The sequence below is a fragment of the Eptatretus burgeri genome, chromosome 4, assembly GCF_056783735.1.
Source record: "Eptatretus burgeri isolate ZD-2024b chromosome 4, Ebu_testis_v1, whole genome shotgun sequence".
Classification (NCBI taxonomy): domain Eukaryota; kingdom Metazoa; phylum Chordata; class Myxini; order Myxiniformes; family Myxinidae; genus Eptatretus; species Eptatretus burgeri.
The window spans coordinates 70,729,112-70,745,719 of record NC_140964.1 but is presented as its reverse complement, the minus strand read 5'-3'; the positions used below and the strand labels follow the sequence as shown (position 1 = coordinate 70,745,719).

Genomic DNA, 16,608 nt, shown 5'->3' with positions numbered 1-16,608 from the left:
TTTGTGCCCATTTGTACCACGTCCGTATGTGCTATAACTACTGTCTTTGTGCCTCTTCATTTTCTGCAAATGATGACGATTAATATATTGCAGCAACTATTAGTGTATTTAGATTTATGTTTTGTGATGAAAGCAGATCACACAAAATGGTAAAAAGAAAAACTGCGTCCGTAATTGACAAAAAAGGACCCCTGTGGACTGTATTGTCATGGATTGCAAAAGCAGGTTTTAGAGCACGGCGTTGCGCTCAATGAAGTTCCACTTTCTGCACACTCCTTCATGTTTTCTTCACTAAATATAATCGTCTGAACAGTTGAAAAAAAACTAAGCTTAATGCTTTGCTTAAATAAATACACTTCGTTATAAAAATCACTAATTTGTTAAAATTTTCAGATTTCACTCCAGATTTTGACACTTATTTAGTCCACGAAATCCAATTCACAAATCAGATATAATATTTCGATTATATACTTTAACAAGTCTGGAGACAGCAATGTTTCACAAGCAATGTACACGGTTCGCCTTTTTAATTTTTTGACCTTCGAGGGACGCCACGGGCAAACTGGCGGGAATCGGGAAAAATGTAAATGATGAAAGTTGTAGTACTCGAAGAGCACTACTTGCATACCAACTTTCATTCGAAACAGTTGAAAACACGAGGAGCTCGATGCCCAATTTATTGATTTTTTTGACATTTTCGAAGTTCGTGACCTTGTGACGAAAATGAAAAATCGAGCTCCGTGGGGCTATGCAGATGCCATTGGGATAACCAAATACCAAAACCCCTTCCAGATTCGACAAACCCCCTCGGAGAAGATGTAACTTGAAATCGGCTACCCCCTAAAAACACATGTTTTTTGGGCGTGGCTCCGCCCATAATAGATGCAGCATGCCCATTCTCAGGAAAACACAACTGGACCATGATACAAACCTCCCACCCAAATTTTATCAGGATCGGATGAAAACCCACGGAGCTATGCTCGGGACAGACAGACACACCCAAAACAAATATAGTGGTCACTTACTGACTTGTGAACCAATTATTCCGTGAGAGTAGATAGTGTTTCGAAGTCAAGGCATGTTTGAATGGGCCAAACAAAATGTCGAATTAAGACCCTAGCAAGCTGACAGAGGGCTGACCAAGGATGATGCCTTGTTTAAGGATATAATTAAATAAGACCGTTGATTATTTTCAAATGGGGTGCATTAATTAATCCAAACATCCAATTTTCATGAACACACTATCTTTGAGTTCTGTTAGTATGCAGGCAAAGTTTCAGGCTGGTAGGTTTCATGGTTTTGAAGTTATGGAGGAGATATACTGACACACACAGACACACACACAGACACACACACAGACTCACATTGACATTTGTTATTATAAATGTATGATGTGTGTGTGTGTGTGTGTGTGTGTGTGTGTGTGTGTGTGTGTGTGTGTGTGTGTGTGTGTGTGTGTGTGTGTGTGTGTGTGTGATGCTTTTGTGTCTATTAATTAACTATGTACGATTGGAATGTACCTTTTGACCCTTCAGGCTGCTGACACCCCTTCAACCTTTTGAGACCCAGAGGACCCAAAAGACCCAGAGTTTCCAAAAGTCCCATAAGGCCCCTAAGACCAAGTAGATCCATTGAGACTCTCCTATAAATGGATGAGTTGTGTGTGTGTGTGTGTGTGTGTGTGTGTGTGTGTGTGTGTGTGTGTGTGTGTGTGTGTGTGTGTGTGTGTGTGTGTGTGTGTGTGTGTGTGTGTGTGTGTGTGACGCTTTTGTGTCTATTAATTAACTATGTACGATTGGAATGTACCTTTTGACCCTTCAGGCTGCTGACACCCCTTCAACCTTTTGAGACCCAGAGGACCCAAAAGACCCAGAGTTTCCAAAAGTCCCATAAGGCCCCTAAGACCAAGTAGATCCATTGAGACTCTCCTATAAATGGATGAGTTGTGTGTGTGTGTGTGTGTGTGTGTGTGTGTGTGTGTGTGTGTGTGTGTGTGTGTGTGTGTGTGTGTGTGTGTGTGTGTGTGTGTGTGTGTGTGGAATGTATTTTGTGGAGTTATACTGGAGTGTTCTAATGGGGAATGTGATACACCAAAATGATCATCATGGCCTCCTGAGTTGATTGGGCTAATTAACTACAAAAAATCCAAAATTCCCATGTTTTAAATGCATGCCATGTTAAGGTATACAAAGCAGCTTTATACAATGTTCCACCAAGGCATGGCATTATTACAACATAAATTACAAAATCAATGATAACATCATAACAAAGCATATAATAATTAATACTAATAATATTTCTTACAATAATAAGTCGTATTATTTGGCAATAATGATAACGATCGTATAATCCTCGTGCTGGCCCCAAGCACATCTGGGCTTGGTGAAAGGCAAGCTAATGGCCAAGCAGTACAGCAGGGGGGGGGGGGGTATGCAACAAGGATATGAAGACCCATGAAAATATGGTCCAACAGACCATCGGGCCCACTAGTTATATTAAAGTGTTATCTTTGTGGACCACATGGCTTCTCTCATATCATGTCCTTCCTTTATGTTTTCAATGACCTGAAATGCATTTTTTTGTGCGTGTGTGTACTTCTTGTCTACTTCCAACTTATTGTTATGCACAGACTAAATCATTTTGCAGGATCCTAATCCTTTAGCACCTCTGCTTTAAAATTTAGCTAATTCACATTTTACAATGATTATTATCCATGTCTTATTTATCTCATTTGATGCTTTTATATCTTTCGCTGTACATTGTATTTGATTCAATCTATTTCTTATTTGTATTACTCTGAATTTGACTGAAATTTGTGTGAATAATTTATTTTGTTGTGACATGTGGAACAAAAAACAATTCAAAAAAAAATCCACAAAGTGTCTGCTTCAGCGTTTTGCAGTTCAACACCCAACTTGGTTAACTGTCATGGTGAGGTGCTGTAAACGAGACAATAATTTTAAAATACAGTACTAACATAATAAACAAATAAAGCAAAGTCTAATGTTCTGATTTTTCAACTATGAATGGTGTTGATTGATTTTACCCAAAATGCATCATGCTGCCATTCCGACAAATCATGCATAAAATTTCAGCTTCTTCCAACTAAATGTTTAAAAATTGCAAAAACGATTCAACAGAGAGAAGAATAAAAATGCAAAAGTTACCAAAATCCCAACAATTTCTGATAAGTATCAAAAGAAATAAAATTACACTGCCAAGTAATGCACAAGGTAAGGATCTCACTCTCTTGTGATGAGAGCCTGAAAACAATTAACTTGTACATGGACATTAATTTGGGCAAGAACTGAAATATTCTGACACAGTGGCATTGGTAAGTGTTTCACTGTGACAATAACCTACAATTATTTGCGTGAGCAGATACTGATGGTTCTGGTTCTTTTCGTAATTTATAACCAAACGTATTAATTTTGTGGCTCTTGATTGTCACAAACCTCCAACAACATACATCATCAGTTTGATGCTTATACTTAATTGCAAATATATTACTTTGTAACAATAGGAAGGGAATTTTGGCATTCTTTTATTCAAATGTGTCAATGTGCTTCGCAACGCATGCAGAGTAACAATTAATCAATATCAGTAGGTGTCCATCAGAGAAATGTGAAGAATGATAAAATATCAGCATGAGGGCATTGGTGCAAATGGACTATATAACTCAATTTCAGAATCTGCCCACCATGCCAACAGAGCAATAAAAATGGCACATTACTGGCAATATGGAACAAGAATGATAAAAACTTCCATTGGAGCTTCAACTTAGTTTGGCACCTTTGACAAGAAAGTGGTTCCTTCACCGAGACAATCTTGTGACCGAGATAATATCCCATGTGTTGTTCATTTTATCCATGTTTCCAGTGGTTTCCTATGGCATGTTCACACTTCCAATCATGCGTTTCCTTTTCAATGTGCCCGTATGTTCATGTGGCTTTTATAATGTCATCTTAACCAAATGATTTTGTAATAGTTATATCATCTGGCAGTCATGCAATGGTTCTTGACCAGTCTTGTTTTGGAAACAAAGGGACCATGTTAATTCAGTGCTCGAATTATGGGGAACAAGTTGAGAGACTATGATGAGAAAAGAAAAATTAATTTTCATAACATGGGTCCACATTCCTGTTTTAAACACATCCAAGCCATTTTTACATGAAAGCCCTTGGCACATAACATTTTCAACATATTTAACAAGTGGGTGCCCACTTCCCCCACCTCAATTTGAGTGCTGGATATCATGCGTCACTATCAAGACGACAATAACTTAACAACTGAGGTTGCATGATTTGTCAATGCTGGGGCATCGTAACCAACTATCATTACAGGAGCCAAGTGCTCTCATATTAATTGAGGGGGGGCAGGGTCATGTCATTTGTTTTTAATGGGGCAATGTGATCTATCAATGGTGGAACCAAATAATCCACCACGATTCTGACATCACAATCCTTCATTAATTGAGTCACACAATCCATTACTTCTGGGATCACACAACAAGCACTATCTCAAGGCATAAAGGAAACCTTTGTAGTTGGGCAAACACCTTTGCAGTTGAAGTCCAGAATGGCCAACATTGCAATAATCACAGAGTGGAAAATGCAAGGGCACAATAAACTCAAGATTTTGCCAAAAGGTAAAGGCTCAGAAAGTCTAACATTTCAGTGATGAAATGGCTTTATCAGTGACCTGATGAAAACAAACTTAATTGGTGAATCCAGTCACGACTGGGGTCACATGCATAATCAATTACAAATGGTGTCACATGATCTGTCACTGCTTGGGTCACATGATAATCACTAATTTGGTCAGATAAATGATGGCTCCTTGGTGATCACGCGATGCATCATTCATGGATTCCCACAATCAGTCACTACTAAAGAAGGTGATTTGGTATTTTACTGAGCCATATTATCAAAAACAGTTTATCATTTTGTAATGTAAGTGATGCTCTGCATTCAAAAGCCAGGTGCATTACTTTTGCATCATAGGTGGAAAGTTTTGAAAAATGTTTGGAACTAAACAAAGATGTACTATGCATGTTTTTGTAGCACCAGAAACTCTGCTTCGATAAGCCTTTGTAAATGTCTGCTTTGCCCACTCATAGCAGTTTTCTCGTAGAGAAAGTAGACATTTGTGGATAAAAGCAACCAACTATGGGTTTGAACAAGCATTGAATAATCCAAGGGGATTTACGCAATAACAAGAAAGTGTATTTCTCACTTCAGACTTACCTGCAAAAGGTTCCATCCTTGGAGTGCTTCAGCGATAGTGGAAGTCACCGAAGGACAAACGCCACCAAAGATCATCAAATATTTTGGACCAACATTGATGGCATCATAGAATGCTTTCAAACCCTTGGCGTTGTCACACTAACAGAGGGGAGAGGTTGTGAGGTCAGGATAGTCATGGGAAAAGGAAGGAAGTAAAGATGGTTGTTATTCGGAAAATATGACGTGCATTTCACATAGAACAACACAATGAACAAGATTTATGAAAATGGCAACACTACAGAGGGGCCACAAAGTCCCTATATACACAGTTAGAATTTACCTGTATGCTTCCCTCCATTCTATGCACAAATTTCAATTTTTATCCATGTTCTTCTGGACATCTTCTTCCATGTTGAGGGCTGGAGGTCATAAAAGATGCCCCTGACAGCTGGTTCGAGGTCTTCAACTGTTGTTAGGCGGGGATGAAAAATTTCCTCTTTCACAATGCCCCAAAGCGAGTTGTCACATGTTAAATCCAGACTTCAAGGAGGCCACACCATCTCAGGTCCACGTCCAATCCATTATCCACTGACTTCTTCGTCGAAATATTCTCTAACTGCGAGAGCATAATGTGCTGGTGCACCATCTTGTTGCAGGATAGCTGAAGATAGCTGATTCTTTGCAGGATAGCTGAAGATAGCAGGATAGCTGATTGTTGACAGTTGAAGACGTCAAAACAGCCGTCAGGGGTTGTTTTTATGACGTCCAACCCTCAACATGGAAGAAGATGTCCAGAAGAACATGGAGAAAAATTCAAGTTTGTGCGGAGAATGGAGGGAAGCATTCAGGTAAATTCCAACTGCGTGCATAGGGACTTTGTGGCCACTTTGTACAAGGTCTGCAAGGTATCTTCTTCAAAATTTGTGTTGACAAAGAGCATAAAAGAAGTGATATTGTGCATGGTATTATTTATATTATTATTGCATTTTTTTTTTGCATTCATAGTTCAAGGATCATTAAAGATGGTCACACATCATGTTGTTTTTGCAACAAAGAAAAACTTTATACAAGCCTGAGGTTCATGGTAGAGTGAGGAAACCAATTACAATAATAAAATTGCAATTTTAAGTGATGACAAGGAGTATACAAGACAAACTACAACAGCACTCGGAAGAGAGCATACATCCGCCAGGCTCAAAAATTTACATTTTGTAACACACTAAAAGGGCACATCCTCATCCAGACCTTAAACAAAATGGAATTACCTTGTTCTTATCACCTACCCAACTCATCCCCCAATTTTTGTTGTAGCCCATCCACAACTTTTTGAAATATTGTGCAAAACATCGTTTTTGGCCCAATCTCTCAATGGTGAAGAATCACTTTAAAATTTATGATATTGGAATCTGGATCCAGATCTTCATTTAAATCTCATCAATTCTTCCTTGTCACAAACCAACTTGTCTGCCAAGTTTCATTTGAATCTGTCCACATCTTTTTGAGATATCGTGCGAAATATAGCTTTTGGCCCAATTTCTCAATGGTGAAGAATCACTTTTAGAAATTCTAATCTCCGGATCCCGATCCGGATCTTCACCAAAATCTAATCAATTTGTGCTTGTCGCACACATCCAAACTGTCCACCAAATTTCATCTGAATCCATCAATAACTTTAGGATATATCCTGCTCACAGACAGACAAACACTCAAACAGACAACAGTGAAAACACAACCTGTGTCCACCTTCGGTGATGGAGGTAATCATGAAATTGTATCACTAGTATTTTGGAAGTGCCATCTTTCTTAAAAGCATGCAAAATGAGGAGGGGTGAGTAATGGAGAACAAAATTGAAGCAAGGAAGAGAAATGTGAAGCAGGCTATCGAAAGGTAATCTATTTGGGTTTGGGAAATGGAAAGAGGGGAGAGGAGTTAAGGTAATATATAGTACAAGTAGGAGGGGAGTCGAAAGTTTCACCATTTTTGCTTACGTGTGATGTAAATTATAAGTGTGACCTCTTTGCCCCACCACCACATACACTCAGAAATTGAAGTCGGGCAGTTCCCTTCTCCCCAAGCACCCCTGCAAATTAACCAGTCAACATCCCATCATCTCAAATGACCAGCTGTTGCAGCCAAACTCAGAGATTTCGGCCAAGAGGTGTCTGGGTCATTACTCTCATTGAGCAGCCTTGTTAATCTAAAAAGGCATCACAGAGTGATGAATTCCTTCGCAAGTGCTGATAATCTTTTGATATATGGTGGTTCCAGTCCGTTCTCTTTGTTGATTTATTGAGTCAATCATAATCACTGAGATACAGCTGTTTTTGCTTTCTGGTTTCCTTCTCTGGAGATAAGTTCAAGCCCCAAGCCCCTGGAATTATTTCTCAGGTTTGGCGACAAGCTTAATGGGTAGGAACTTCATACATTTTCCTCAGGGGTTGCTAAAGTAGTCATGGAACTACAAAGTCCAAAGCAATCACATCTGCCTTGTGAATAGTGCTCAGAAGGGTGTGTGGGTGGTGTCAGGGGAGCAGTAGAGAGGGTGGTCGGAGGGGTAACCTGCTGGGCTCTTTCAATATCCGGATTTCCAACAGCACAGCAGCACCTGATCACCACGAAAAAGTGCAGTCTCTTGTGCACATTAATTATTTCAGCAGTTTTTTTTATTTAGGTCATACAGAATATCCTATGTGACATTTACTCGTCTGCTTGTAGCATTTCAAATTACATTCATGTACCAACATGATAGAATGAAAAGATTTGTGCCATTGAGCTTTTTGGACTGAACCATATAATGGACAGGGACAGATTTAACTAAAAATGCCTTTCTGGTGTCGAGTCAGAGGGAGGACACTGAATTTTGGAGCAAGTTGCCCTTTGGATGTGAATGTATATAAACTGGTTGCCCCAGCCTGTATAGCTGTTGCAGTTTGTTTCTACAATTAGTGTCCCCAATTTTTAATGGTACCCCAGAGTTTCTCAGACCCCCAAGGAGGACGAAACCACTATTAGTTTTTTGTTTGTTTGTTTTTCTTCTTTCACTGCCAATTTCGGAGCTGTTTCTTGGAGCTGGCTGGGACTTTTCGAATTAAATTTTGCATCAAAATGGAATACAAATATGGGGTTGACACGTTTTTTTCACCATGACCTACTTTTAAGGTAATGGCCGAATTATAGACATTTGAACATGTTTCACCAAAACTCGACTAAGATTTGTCTGATCGGGACGAAATTGCCCTTTCTAAATAGTTTAGAGAAAGCTACATTTATGCTTCATTTACATCATATCCCTCCACGTTAACGGTCAAGGTGAAATGGCAGCCTGAAAAAAAAATGCAATTTTTGTCATCGCTCAACTCTGCCAATGCAGAATCTTAAAGACCGCTTGGCCTTCTGAGATGTTCTTGCATCATAATAGTGCACCTACATTAAAGTTGTGCACCTGATATATGATTCGGGTCTTTGACCTACTTTTTTGGATTGTGATCTCATTAAGATTAATGTAGTTTAAAACACTGAGTATTATGTCACAATTATCAGAGAGTAGACTAATACTCTCCATGAAAGGATAGCATGGAAAAAGCATGCTGGCCCCATCTGCTAAACTAAAGTTAAACTTAAGCTAAAGTCTGCATACAAAACTAAAGTTGGAGTATCTTCTCTAAAGCATCACTTTGGCTCATAAGAGAATCTACTTGGTCTGTTCAACTGATTGTCGAGGCAGGGATAACTCTTCAATTCTCCAAGCCATGGAAGAAAAAGAAAAGAAAGCAAAACAAGAAAACAATAAAAAGAATAATCAGAGACTGCAGACCCTCACCAGGGCTGGTTTTGTGTGGTGTTTGTGTAGTTTGGTGTGCTGTATTTTGTGTGGCGTTTGTGAACAGGTGTGTTACGTAATTAATAATTGACATAACTAGAACTGCCACTTTATAACTGGTGGCAGTGATGACCGGGTACCAAGATGTCACGCTTTGATGGGACACCTGACCCTAACCCATGACGTTTATTATTATTCAATTGAATTTAGAATTGGATTAAAATTAATTCAATCCAAATCAATTGGAAGACCAAATAGGTACAGTCCTGCATTGGAGTAATCAGAAGGAACCCAAACAAGCAAAAAGCAAAGATGAAGTTATCAGAAGGAACTTGGATAGGATTCACATTTCAGCTGCTATTCCTCTACCATCAAACCCTCCTGGGCACAGCCAAGTGAGCCTTCTTCAAAATAATACTAACAATTTTTTTAAAGAACCCAGATCAAAAAAAAAAATTCTGCTGGCTGCCAGATCATGTCTGATCAGGTTGAAATTTGAAACACATATTCCCCATTACTACCAGATCATAATTTTGAAGTTATATGTCAATTAAGCGGTTCAATAGAAAGTTTTTATAGCAACCGCAGTGAGCTTCATACTTAACACGTGCACATGAGAGAATAGGAAACAACAACATCACAATATCCTGGCTATTTGGAATCCGTGTCGTTGGCTATGACCCTTTTGCTTCCGTTTTTTTTTTGCTTCTGGTTTTTTTTTGGTTCCGGTTTTTGTCATGGGGAATGATGCATGCCGGGAGATAAAGGCATCGTCGGAGACATGAAAGACCCAAATAATATCAGACATGGTGTACATTTCCTCCACTGATTTTAATAAAGATATCTCCCGCATCATCAAAAAATAATTTTTAATTGTGGTTTACATTATTTCATCGCTGATCCTGAATTCAGGCCGAAGTAACCGGAAATTGCGTATACAGTTGTGAACAAGTTGGAGGTAAAGTCCAAAGTGAATGAAAGAAGAATACTACGTTCCCTTCTAGTATTTTTTTTTTTCGGTGAGATCCTGTTCTCGGCAGTGTAGTTGTCATTGTAAAGGTAATGTTGAGGAATTTTTTATTTTTTCAGATGAGATCCTGTCCTAGGCGGTGTACTTGGCGTTGTGAAGGTAATGTTGAGGAAATATATTTTTTTTCAGATGAGATCCTGTTCTAGGTTGTGTAGTTGTTGTTGTGAAGGTAATGTTGAGGTATAATGTTGAGGTAATGTTTATTTTTTTGGATGAGATCCTGTTCTTGGCGGTGTAGTTGTCGTTGTGAAGGTAATGTTGAGGAAATTTTTTTTTTCAGATGAGATCCTGTTCTAGGCAGTGTAATTGTTGTTGTGAAGGCAATGTTGAGGAATAACGTTGAGGGAATATTTATTTTTTCAGATGAGATCCTGTTCTAGACTGTGTAGTTGTCATTGTGAAGGTAATGCAGAGGTATAATGTTGAGGAAATATTTTTTTTCAGATGAGATCCTGTTCTAGGCGGTGTAGTTGTTGTTGGGAAGGTAATTTTGAGGAATAATATTGAGGTAATATTTATTTTTTTTAGATGAGATCCTGTTCTAGGCGGTGTAATTGTTATTGTGAAGGTAATGCCGAGGTAATATTAATTTTTTCAGATGAGTTCCTGTTCTGGGCGGTGTAGTTGTCGTTGTGAAGGTAATGTTGAGGTATAATATTGAGGTAATTTTTTTTTTTAGATGAGATCCTGTTCTCGGCAGTGTAGTTGTTGTTGTGAAGGTAATGTTGAGGTAATATTAATTTTTTTAGATGAGATCCTGTTCTCGGCAGTGTAGTTGTCGTTGTGAAGGTAATGTTGAGGATTTTTTTTTCTTTCAGATGAGATCCTGTTCTAGGCGGTGTAGTTGTTGTTGGTGTGAAGGTAATGTTGAGGTAATATTTATTTTTGCAGATGAGATCCTGTTCAAGGTGGTGTAGTTGTCTTACATCAGAAAATCGTGTCTGCCTGCTAAGCATCTCCCATTTCAGTACATTACAGTTGTGAAGGTAATATTTATTTTTTCATAGCAAAAAGACTCTTTAATTCGATATATTTAAGAAGCGAATGTAAGAAAAATTCTACGTTCGCTTCTAGGCTTTGCCTATTCCATATTAAAGATTTTCGCTCAATCCAATATGGATGCCAGTCAATGTGACATCAATTATTCATGAATACTCTGGTATCCCCAAGGCTTGGGGGAACATTTGTGTGTAGTTTCCCCTCAGTCTGTCCAGCCGTTCTGGAGAGGATTTTTATTGGTTTTTGGGTAAATCCAAAATGGCTGCCAAACCATGTGACCTCTGACATCATATGAGGGAACCTTTTGCTCCTCAAGGATAGGCAGTCATATCTGTAAAGTTTCACCTCGATTTGTTCAGCCACTTCAGAGAAGATTTTTGAAGGTAAAAAAAAACAATATGGCTGCCGAATCACGTGACCGATGACATCATCATTTTTTTTTCTGTGGACCATTTCATCCCTCAGTGACCCTCAAATATTTTCATACTGATCGGATGTAGCGTTCCACATATGCAATTATGACGTCACAACGAAGGCACCTTTGACGTCATTAAAAAAAATCACATATTTCCCATGAGTGTTACTTGCTATGGGCCAAGTTTAAATTTTTTCCTTGGTGCAGTTTCAGATACAGAGGTCCAACTTTTTCGAGTTTTTTCAACATGGCTGCTACACCACATCACCTATGATGTTATAATTATCATTATAATGTTCCACATGTGTAGTCGCTCCGATCGTGAAAATTTCATCTCAATCCGACAAGTGGTTGCATAGAAAAACACCAAGGATCTGTGCGGACAGACCAACAAACAACAAACAAACAAATAGACCCAAATGCAATACCCTCTCCTCCGGCAAGGGGAACGAGATTAATCAAACCCAGGAATTCATCTTCTTATTCATAATTAAATAATAATAATAACAATAATAATAATAATGGTATTTTTAAGATGGCATAATTCCGAGCTGCCTCTATCATTGGCAATGATTCTGACACCATTCGACAGAGATTTACCTCGTGCATCATTCTTTGGCATTGTAATTTTAATAGCTTGAATGGATTCCAGGAAACGTACGCAAAACTCAATTCCATTGTAAAATAATAGGCAGGATCCGAGGGGTGGGTGGAGCTGTACGACTGTCAATCAGTCTGATGGGGGCGGAGCCGCTATACATTTGCCTCAGTGTCGTATATATGGACATCAAACAATATCAACAGAAATATCATGTCTCAAGAAAGCCCTTCTTTTTCAGTCATATTTATGAAATAAAATAATAGTGAGGTACCAGTGCTTCACACGTGACACACGTGATCACAAACACTCCAGTCACTGTATCAAGGTAAAAGCAAACCACGTCATCAAGAACCTTCTCGAGTCACGGTTTCTCGGCGGCAGATTCGCTACATCGGCGCATCATGTGGTCATCTGGCATCATACAGAACAGCCTGAGATCCACTCAATAAGTCTGAATTGAATAAATATTTGAACTGAGATTTAGTTTTCCTTTCATCTTTGTTTTGGCATATTACATCGAGTGGAGTGGCCAATGTTCAATCAATCAATGGTATATTTCACTCATTTGTACATATCATCACTGGCTCGCAGCAACACGGGAGCTGTGCATTCTGCAATTATTGCACACATATCTGATATTGAGCCATTTATACTTTCTACTGGTGTGTCCAGTGTTGAAGCCTGCATAAGAGCTTCTAGTATGGACAGGTCAGGTACTTGGGGTAGAGAAAACGAAATTCTTACTCGAGCACATTTGCTGAATACCCTAGTGTATGTGTACAACAGTGAGAGTATGGATTGGGTAAGGTACTCCCCTCTACATGTTGATGAAAATATCCCTGATAATGTCACGCAGATGGAGATGTACATCAGGCTTCAGCATGATCATGTTGGGGTTGTTCTCTCTACTCTTAATCCACAATAACTATTTTGAACATTTCTAAGTGCAAGTCATTGTGTGCCCTGAGGCTGGATGAAGACATTATTATTTGAGAAATTATCAATAAGACAGTCAGCAATGTCAAATAATGCATGTCTTACATAACCCTGACTGTATCTTGCAGCTCTAAGATCTTTGGCACTTTTGCTCCAACATTGGGTATCCTCTAAGTACCATACCATTCTGTTATTCAACACTATAAAAAAAAATAATTCAGAAACAAGTGAATAAAAATATTTATTCTAAATAAAAAGAAGCAATGTAGGGATGACAAACTACAGTCCAAAAAGGTTTTAAACAAGATAGGGATAATGTTGGTTTCGAGAGTAGCTAACAGTATTGCCATCACATAGCAATCCCCACATCACTGCCTCGAGACCATTTTCCAGCAAAAAGTATTGGAAGCTCCTATATTTCATTTCAGCATAAGTATTAGAAGCTCCTACACAATTTCAGAGAGTTCTTGCAACTTCAGTTGTCTTTCCTACTTTGTTTTTATTAAGTTAGACTAACCAATCAGAAATGCAGATAATTATAGAATGCTGTTATTAGAGATGTTCATGCAGTTTGAAAGAAGTTGATTTGATGTTTACGTCCTGGTATTAACATTATAGTCAGGCTGATAATTTGTAGAGTCTCAGTATGTGGCTACAATACAAGAGTAATCAAGTATTGTTGTAACCAGTGGAGTGTTTGTGGAAGCTTGAAGCAATAATTGATGAAGTGCAAATAAGGTAGTGATATAGGGATTGTTATGTGATGGCAATACTGTTAACTAGTCTCCAAACCAACATCATCCCCATCTTGTTTAGGACCTTTTTTAAACTGTAGTTTGTCATCCATACATTGCTTTTTTATTTAGCAGAATTTTTTTATTCACTTGTGCAGTTTAGGATTGTGGAGTTTTTATTTTCCTCAGTCCTATTGACAGCATAAAACATATTCCCAAGCAGCAAATACAGCAATCATTGGGTAATCGAGCTGTCGTCCTGCCCATGTGCCATGCAGAATACACAAGGTATTGCCGTTCCCCCTAAGCTGGGGAAAAAATAATTGGTGACTTGAAAACAACACAACAAATCAATCCACCCTGCACAGGAATGTGTGGATGACTGGGAGATGGTTTGAGAACAGTGGAATTCTGTTTCAGCAATGATCTCAAAAGGTTATTAAAGAAATCCATCATTGCAGCGTGAAAACCCATGCAATCCATTGAGACGGGAAATAAAAAACAATTAAATAAATCAAGAAGTAGGGCACCCTCTATTTCCTCCTCCTCCTCGACTAGGTGAATTTGTCCTCAGTAGACCACTTCCTAGTACATGTTTCATTGACCTCACTTATATTGGATCACATCACCACCTCTGTGGCTTAACGTTGGCAAAATGAGACTGAGACAAGCATGACAAAAAATGTGGAAGATTATGAGCAGAAAGCATTGCAACAAGACAACGAATGTTCGGTCGGTTGGGAGGTTTGGAGGGGGAGTGGGGTGGGAGAGTGGATTCACTGAAAGTCTGTGGTGGTCCATATCCTGAAACTCCCCACAACTGGAAACACTGGCAATTCTCAATGGAGGCAGAAAATGGTCCACATGCATTTTGATGATCAGTTTAAGTGTAAACATTTCGTTAATCAATTAAAAGAAACCATCATTTTCTAGTTGACAATATATTTGAGAATAAAGGTGTTTGTCAGTTCACAAGTGGGAATTTTTAAGTTATTGAAAAATACTAAAAAGTACATGTGCATTGAGGACTCAGCAAATTAGGAATGAAAACCACTAACCTTTTTGTGGTGAAGAAAAAAAGCTCAATGGTCTTGAGAATAATTATGTGGTTGAAAACTCTTGCAACCAGAAAAGCCACATCAGTGTTTGTTGATCAAGCCAACAGAAAGAGCAATCTGTTTGTAATGCATTTTAGATATATAATTTCAGAACCCACTCCCCTTTCCTAATATATCCAGTACACGTCTTTCTCCCTTCTTCCAATCTGTCTTTCTCCCTTCTCCTTATTCAAACATCCTCCACAAGTCCTGTTACGAGGAGGGAAGGAGGATGAAGGGAAGGGAGAAAGACAAGGGAGAAAGACGAGGTAATGGGGATGGAGGTAGGGAGAGGGAGGAGTGGGGACAAGGGAGGGAGGGGAGGGAGAGAGAGAAGGGAGGAGGAAGAAGGAGGAGAGGAGGGAGGGGTGAGGGGAGACAGGAGGGGGACAGGAGAGAGAGAAGGGAGAGAGGAGGGAATGGAGAGAGAGAGCACAGTGGGGAGGAGGAAGGAGAGATAGAGATAGAGATAGAGATAGAGATAGAGAGAAAGAGTTAGGAGTGGAGCGAGAGAGAGAACAGAGGGGAGGGGACAGAGAGAGAGAGAGAGAGAGAGAGAGAGAGAGAGAGAGAGAGAGAGAGAGAGAGAGAGAGAGAGAGAGAGAGAGAGAGAGAGAGAGAGAGAGAGGAGAGGGGATGAGAGAGGGGAGGGAGTATGGGTGGGGGAACTCGGAGGGGTGAGGAATAGGGGAGCTCAGAAGGGGGTGGAGAGTGAGGAAGAGGGGGTGGGGGAGCGACGTCTACCCAAATGTCGCAATACACTCCTGCAGAGGGTGAGGAAGGGGGTAGGAGCGAAAGAAAGGAGAGTGAGGGGGGGGAAGGAGGGAGGGGGAGCGAGGAGTGGTGGGAGAGTGAGAACGAGGAGGAGGGATGATGAGTGGGGAGAAGAAAGGAGGAATGGGGGAGCTTGAAGAGTGAAGAAGGATGAGCAAGGGTGGGGCGAGAGAGAGTTATCTTATATCAACGATAATGTTATCTTCTATCAAAAAACACACACACACACACACACACACACACACACACACACACACACACACACACACACACACACACACACACACACACACACACACACACACACACACACACACACACACACACACACACACACACACACACACACACACACACACACACACACACACGCACACACCAGCACCTCCAGATATTTATTTCAGACATGTATTCCTGGAAATCATCGTTAAAATGGAATTTCAAAATCCCATTGATTTTTTGAGATGTATGAAAAGGGGAAATGCATTACAGACACAAAAAAAAATTGAGTAAAAATTTTTCAAAGTTGCTTCACTCACCCAAATCGTCCCATTCATTATGTTAATCGTTCATTCTTTCTTATAATTTGATCGTTAATTTATTTTGCCTTCCAAACTCCAGAGATTCTCCATGGAGAAACCAGGCACGGCTGCTTTCGCATCAATCCAGCTGATTAATTATTTTCATTGCATGGACTGAATTGAGTTTTTTTCCATTTCACGCAATGAAACCAGTTCAATGAAGCTGGTTAATTTTGGCACATTCCTAAATCTTTTGCTTCTCTCAATATAATTCTCCAAACAGGAGAAAAAGATGAGTTAATGCTTCGGAAATTTCACATTTTCTTGTGTGGATATGTGGAGGGTGGAGGGACCATAGCCTTGCTTGCTGAAAATAAATAAGTATATATATATATATATATATATATATATAAAACTCGTTATTTCTTTGAATTCTCAGATTTCACTCCAGATTT

General features: G+C 39.4%; 1 protein-coding gene across 2 annotated transcripts in view; it reads right to left on the bottom strand.

Moving 5' to 3' along the window:
- Window positions 1-16,608, bottom strand: part of LOC147028309 (gamma-aminobutyric acid type B receptor subunit 2-like) — a 262,838-nt gene that overhangs the window by 139,983 nt on the left and 106,247 nt on the right. For both annotated transcript variants that reach the window (XM_085878595.1, XM_085878596.1), the window contains exon 3: window positions 5,247-5,384. In XM_085878595.1, the coding sequence (XP_085734721.1) occupies window positions 5,247-5,384 (138 nt within the window). The remainder of the gene's footprint in view (window positions 1-5,246; window positions 5,385-16,608) is intronic.